Source organism: Syngnathoides biaculeatus, chromosome 3 (assembly GCF_019802595.1).
Source record: "Syngnathoides biaculeatus isolate LvHL_M chromosome 3, ASM1980259v1, whole genome shotgun sequence".
Taxonomy (NCBI): Eukaryota; Metazoa; Chordata; class Actinopteri; order Syngnathiformes; family Syngnathidae; genus Syngnathoides; species Syngnathoides biaculeatus.
In genome coordinates, this window is record NC_084642.1 from 38971196 (window position 1) to 38978695 (window position 7500).

Consider the following 7500-nt stretch of genomic DNA (forward strand, 5'->3'; position numbering starts at 1 on the left):
ATCCTGTTGTACCACTGCTTTTGGCCCTCACGTTCTACACTATAGAAGAGATCCTGGCCTTCTGTTTTATAACCCTTCACGATACCTAAAAACACAATAGAAAGATGAGCGTGATCAGAATGGACTAGTACCGATTTCCCCGAACACAACCAAGGCTCTATATCCCTCATTTGGGGCAGTTGGTTTTCCACCTTATTTTTTTTCATCGGGTGAATGCACCTTGAACATTTGAGTTATCACAATACATGCTCACAAACAATGATGGGGACTGAAGACCGAAGAGTCTGCTATATTTCTCAACCATTTTCTCTCAGGCAATACTTTTCCATGTACCTAATATTGCCATAATTTCTGGTTTACAGAGCGCACCTTGTTATAAGTCTCACCCAATACATTTGTCAAGAAAATACCAATTAGTACATACATAAGCCGCACCTGTGTATAAGCCCCAAGTGCCCACACTAAAACCCCATATTGAAACACGAGATATTTACAAAGAAAGACGGCATACAGAAAGACTTTTCAAAGTTTTAATACCTTAGCTTATCTTAACATAGCAACAACACGGTAGCACAAACAGGGCTGGTAAAAGATAATGTACCGGTAAAAAAAACAAAAAAAAAAAAAAAAAAAAAAAAAAACGCGGATGCTACAAAGTTGCATCACAGTAGAACATCACTAACAGAACCCGTTAAAAAAAAAAAACACACCTAAATCACTGAGACGGGGCAGTAACACAGCAGAAACATGCAAGTACAGCGCTAACGCTAGTGCAGCGCTAACTGGGCCGGTTAAAAAAAAAAAAAAAAGCATGGGTAAGTAACCTCCTTCCCATATAATCCACCAGTGTCACTCTTACCTTTTCCACTCAAGTGCTCATTTGTGGCCGTTACAAAGAAAATTGCACAAATTAGCCGCATCACCGCATAAGTGTATGAAAAAACTCGCAGTCTATAGGTCAGAAATTATGGTAATGATCTGGTAAGTAGGACTGGCACTGCTGTCAGTGTCAACTGAATATAGAGATAAGGTAGAGTGACATGGGTGACACTTTTCATCACTAAGTGCATGAAGGAGGCGGGGGGGGGGGGTCTAAACCACTAACACATAGTAGAATGAATGTGCTCACTTTCCCTTTCATCACACAGGCAAATTTGATCACCACTATGGCGAACGGGCAGGGCAAACCATCCTACAAGAATGATTTGTGGTGAATGTGTTATCCTGTTGTGGCCTATGAACCATGAGTTTCAACTGTTCCAAACATTCTCTTTTGAGTCTACAAAAAAAAAAAAAAAAAAAAAACCCACACAAACATTTCACATGATTTTCACGTGATAGATATCAGCTGGAAAAGATCGGATAACATTTTTTATGAATTTCTAAAGTCAAAATATTTCATTTGTTTACTTGATTGTAACCTGTGAAAGATAAGGTACATAAGTTATCAAATTAACATGTGCACACACTCACATACTGATCATGATTATATTAGGGCATGTTTTTTTAACTTATGTTTTATACTCTAATACTTTGCTGTACTGCCCACCAAATTTTTAAAAAGAGTTGCACAAGGACAGGCACCTCAGAGGAGCTAAAGATAGATAAATGTGGTGCTCGCACTTGGGCTGCTCTGTTTTTGCAAACATAATTGACACCAATTGTGTTTCCTTCTTTTTCTTGGTGTGGGCATGTTGGTTTAAGATATCCGTGACTGGACCAATGCTCGCAGTGCTGTGAAAATGTTCCTGCCCCATTCTCAAATTCTTGGGATTTTTGCATACATTCCCCACTTCAATGTTGAAGATAAACAGATGTAAATAAGTCTAACCCAAGTGATCTCAACGTGCTGTTATTTGATTTCCTTCTAAGGAAAAAAAAACTTCAAGATACCTTAAAAAAAAAAAAGTAATGGCACTCATTGTTAAATCATTAATTGTGGCTAATCACAATTTTGGGTTAATTTTCAATGACCAAACCCAATATCTGTTTACCGTCCGATCTTTTAAATACAGAAATCACTTGTCAATTAAAAAAAAAATAAATAAAATAGAGGTGTAGTAATGCTCTACATTTACTTCATTACATTTACACAACAAACATTTTTGATACATTTTACTTGTCAGAGTAGTTTTTAATAAAGCATACTTTTGACTTTGACTCAAGTATTTCTGTGAAGAAACAGTACTTTTACATTGTTACAATTTACGTGGTGCTTGCAACTTTAATTTATCAATAATTCCATGCACAATCTATTTTTATACTTTTTGTTTTTGACTTCCTCGTCCGGCACTATTGCTCCAATCCATTGTGATTAATGCAATAATGTTTGGCTACAATCTGGTGGAACTTAGATTTTTGAATATGTGCAACTCTTGTGAGAGGAACATCAAGCTGCATGGATATCGTTTTATTAGCCTTTAACATGCTTGTCCATTTTTTTTTCTGTCTCATTTGTGTCCTTGTTACTTGTCACCTTTAGTTTGAAGAAACTTGTGGTGCTCGGGACATCATTTTTGTCATGCCCTGTTTCATGAGTGTTTTTAAAATAATTCTGTTGCTCTATAATTTAAAAGCAATATTTAACTTTCATTAATTATTTTTTGATAAACTGTCACTTTTGTCAGATTCAAGTTTATTTCTGTGACCACTGTGGGTTTTCTTTCACTAAATGAGGATTACCAACAATTGTATCCACGTGTGTAAAATACAAAAAGGTATACTGGGAAAACTTTATTCACATGAAAAAAAACAGGAAAACCCTTTTACCAATGTACACAGCACATCAACAATTTGCTGCTTTTGTTAGGTTTGTACTTTTGTTTGTACTTAGGTAGGTTCTTGTTTTTCAAAAAAATTTGTCTGTACAACAATCGTTTATAATAATCTTTGTACATGTGCTGATGTAGCATTAATGTTTATCTCATGGGAGGCCACAGGGGACGCTTGTCCTGGTCCCTGTAATTGCGAGAACAGAATTCTTCAACCAACTAAAAACTTCTCAACATTTTATTAATACTGTTGATACATATTACAGTCTGAAGTTAATAAACAATTTAACAGTTTAACCTAAACTTTTTGGAGGAACATTTTTTGCAGTAAATATTTGTGATAAAACGTTCTTGCATAGTGCAGTTATCCACTACATTACACATCTTTGGCCAAGACTTCAAAAGAAGGTCATCCAGGAGGAATCAGCTGTTTAGAAGCGCTTTTAGCCTTTTTGAGATCCAGCAGGAGGAATTAACCACTTTGTGCAGCAAATGGTGTGGGCATCACGGGAACCTACTGGGATGTCCTGAAGGGCTCCGGACAGGGCGCTTTTCTCTTTGTTGGACTCTGCATCGTGATTCTCCCCCTCAAAGATGGGGCTTTTTGACCAGCAATGGTTGGTTCGAAAAATGTTAAAAATATACAGCCTCAGAAACGTGCCTCAGTATGGAGCTGCTCGTCAGTATGTGAAGAAAGAGTTTCTTAGATGGCGGGCGCACGTTTTTAACATGGATAAAAAAGGTCTTTTTTTGGAAGAGGACGTACTTCTTCAAGGACCGTATTTACAATCATCATGTTGGTGAGTGAACTTAAAGCATCAACAAGCCTGTGTGTGTGTACGTGCATGCGTGCGTGCCTACGTGCACCGTTGTAATCTTAGTCTCAAATATATATTGTATACAACGAGGGTAGTGAGTACCAATAAGAACTTGGGCGAGTGGAAGCACCAACTTAAACTTGCTTATCGGCCGAGTATTCGTGAGCTTAGCTTGCGAAGAACGAGACATGTTTGTGATCAAATCGCGGATGTTGAAGAAACATCTAACAATATATGACTAGGGCCGCGAGGACTTGGGAAATTTAACAAGTCTTATCTTAGTACCCAAACTGGTGCCGTGTCGTTCGTAAATTGTGTATCTTTTGTGCTCACTTTGTTTATTTGATTTCTTCTTGATTATCTGCAGCCTGTCAGCCGGTCCCAAGCCCAGATAAATCCAGAGTGTTGCGTCAGGAAGTGTGCAAAACATATGAGCGTTCATCATACGAATTCTACAACAGTTAGGTCATGGCCCGGGCTTCCTACACCCGCACCTGGAAATGTTAATCTACAAGGCATAGGCAGAAATTCAGATAATGTAGGTCAAAGACAAAAAAGAAGAAGAAAGCGGCTTAGTCTGAAGAAGAAGAAGAAGAGGAATGCACAAACCCTAAAGCGGTTTGTAGGAACTTTGAATGTAGGGAATATGACAGGAAAAGCAAAGGTTGATATATTGTGCATCCAAAAGAGCAAGTAGAAAGGGAGTAAGATTAGACATTTAGGTGCAGGGTTTAAATTATTTTATCATGGAATAGATGAGAAGATAAATGTAGTAGGGGTTATTTTAAAAGAAGAGCTGGCTAAGAATGTCTTGGAGGTGAAAAGAGTATCAGATCGAGTGAAGAGGGTGACATTTGAAATTGAGGGTATTGTGTATAATGTAATTAGCGGCTATGCCCCACTGGTAGGATGTGACCTCAAGCTGAAAGAGAAATTCTGAGGAACTAGACAAAGTAGTCCTGAGCATCCCAGAGCGAGAGAGTTGTGATTGGTGCAGATTTCAACGGACATGTTGGCAAAGGAAACAGGGGCGATGAAGAAGTGATGGGTAAGTACGGCATTTAGCAAAGGAAATTTGAGGGGCAGATGGTGGTGGACTTCGCAAAAAGGATGGAATTGGCAGTGGTCACTTATTTTCAGAAGAGAGTCGACCATAGAGAGTTGACCAGTGACCGACAAGAGCGGAGGAAGGAGCACACAGGTGGATTATATTTTGTGCAGACGGTGTAATCTGAAGGAGGTTACCGACTGTAAGGTTGTGGTGGGGGAGAGTGTAGCTCGACAGCGCAGGATGGTGGTGTGTAGGATGACTCTGGTAGTGGGTAGGAACATAGAAGACAAAAGTAGAGCAGAGACTCAGGTGGTGGATGTTGAGAAAGGAAGAATGTTGTGTGCCTTACGGAAAGATGTGAGACGGGCTCTAGATGGACAGGAAGAGCTCCCAGAAGACTGGAATACTACTGCCAAGGTATTCAGAGAGGCAGGCAGCAGAGTACTTGGGGTGTCTTCTGGTAGTAAAGAGGAGAAGGAAACCTGGTGGTGGAACCCCAAAAGACAAGAAGTCATCCAAGGTAAGAGATTAGCGGAAGAAGTGGGACATGGAGAGGACTGAAGAGAGGTGTAAGGAATACATTGAGATATGTCGGAAGGGCAAAGGTAGAGGTGAAGGCTAAACAAGAGGAATATGACAACATATACTCCAGGTTGGATACGAAAGAAGGAGAAAAGGAGCTCTACAGGTTGGCCAGACAGAGGGATATAGATGGGAAGGATGTGCAGCAAGTAAAGGTGATTAAAGATAGCGATGGAAATATGTTGAATGGTGTCAGTAGTGTACTAAGTAGATGGAAAGAGTACTTTGAGAAATTAATGAATGAAAAAATGGGAGAGAAGGTAGAGTCGAAGAGGCAAGCGTGAATGACCAGGAAGTGGCTTTGATGAGTAAGGGAGAAGTTAGAAAGGCACTGAACAAAATGAAACATGGAAAGACAGTTGGTCCTGATGACATACCAGTGGAAGTATGGAAGCAATTTGGTGTGGTTACTGTGGAGTTTTTGACCAATTTATTCAATAGAATACTCGCGGGAGAGAAGATTCTAAAAGAATGGAGGAAAAGTGAGCAAGTCCCCATTTTTAAGAACAAAGGCGATGTTCAGAACTGAAAACTATAGAGGAATAAAGATGAGCCACTCAATGAAGTTATGGGAAAGAGTAGTGGAGGTTAGACTCATAACAGAAGTAAGTATCTGCGAGCAACAGTATGGTTTCATGCCTACAAAGAGTACCACAGATGCACTATTTGCCTTGAGGATGCCCGTGGAAAAGTACAGAGAAGGTCACAAGGAGCTACATTGTATCTTTGTAGGCCTAGAGAAAGCCCATGACAGAGTACCAAGAGAGGAACTGTGGTACTGCATGTGCAAGTCTGGTGTGGCGGAGAAATATGTTAGATTAGTACAGGACATGTATGATGGCAGCAGAACAGCGATGAGATGTGCCGTTGGTGTGTCAGAAGAATTTAACATAGAGGTGGGACTGCATCAGGGTTCCGCGCTGAGCCCCTGTTTGCGGTAGTCATGGATAGGCTGACAGACGAGGTTAGACTGGATTCCCCTTGGACCGTGATGTTTGCAGATGATATTGCGATCTGCAGTGAAAGCAGGGAGGAGGAACCGTTAGAAAGATGGAAGTACGCACTGGAAAGTAGAGGAATGAAGATTAGCCAAAATATATGTGCGTGAATGAGAGGGGCGGAGGAGGAAGAGTAAAGATCCAGGGAGAAGAGATAGCGAAGGTGGACGACTTCAAATACTTGGGGTCAACAATACAGAGCAATGGAGAGTGTGGTAAGGAAGTGAAGAAACGGGTTCAAGTGGGTTGGAACAGTTGGCGGAAGGTGTCTGTTGTTCTATGCGACAGAAGAGTAGGATGAAGGATGAAGGGCAAAATTTATAAAACAGTTGGGAGGCCGGCCATGATGTACGGATTAGAGACGGTGGCACAGAAGAAACAGGAATCAGAATGTGAGGTAGCAGAAATGAAGACACTGAGGTTCTCGCTTGGTGTGAAGAGGTTGATAGGATTAGAAATGAGCTCATTAGAGGGACAGCCAAACTTGGATATTTTGGAGACAATGTGAGAGAGAGCAGACTTCGATGGTTTCGACATGTTCAGAGGCGAGAGAGTGAGCATATTGGTAGAAGGGTGCTGAGAATGGAGTTGCCAGGCAAGAGCGAGAGGAAGACCAAAGAAAAGGTTGATGGATGTTGTAAGGGAGGACATGAGGACAGTGGGTGTTAGACAAGAAGATGCACGAGATAGGCTTAGATGGAAAAAAATAACACGCTGTGGGGAACCCTAACGGGACAAGCCGAAAGAAAAAGTAAGAAGATTTTTAGGTTTACTTTTTCTCCTTTTTAATTTTTTTTATTTCTTTGTTTTCAAATACTTTTCATCATCTAAAGTACATGAAGTTACCTTGTGTATTAAATGTGTTACATAGATAAATTTGCTTTGGTCTGTAAATGGCAGAGAGCTTTCTTGGTTGTTAATGCAGTAAATAATTGTAAATTATTCATCATAAATTACTTATATAATATATTAGATCAGATTGCTTAACTTAAAACATTGATCACACATGGAATTTGCTTTGTTTTGTAACATAAGATGAAAGAAAATATTTCATCAATATAACCGGAACTGCAAGGACTACCAAGTTATCAATGTTCTTTAACCATAATCGTCTTGTGTTTTTGTTTTTAAATAAAGGACGAAGGTACAGTACTGTCCATCCATCTTCTACCACTTATCAGAGGCAGGGTTTCCAGTGGCAGTCACTTTCACAAGGATCCTCAGACTTTCCTTTACCCACCCACTTCATCCAGGTAATCCGAGTGGATCCGGAGGCATTT

General features: G+C 40.0%; 1 protein-coding gene across 6 annotated transcripts in view; it reads right to left on the reverse strand.

Annotated features, from left to right (window-relative positions):
• tp53bp1 (tumor protein p53 binding protein, 1) overlaps window positions 1-7500 on the reverse strand; it is a 92638-nt gene that overhangs the window by 11830 nt on the left and 73308 nt on the right. For all 6 annotated transcript variants that reach the window (XM_061815760.1, XM_061815758.1, XM_061815757.1 and 3 more), the window contains one exon: window positions 1-85. This exon is cut by the window's left edge and continues 107 nt beyond it. In XM_061815760.1, the coding sequence (XP_061671744.1) occupies window positions 1-85 (85 nt within the window). The remainder of the gene's footprint in view (window positions 86-7500) is intronic.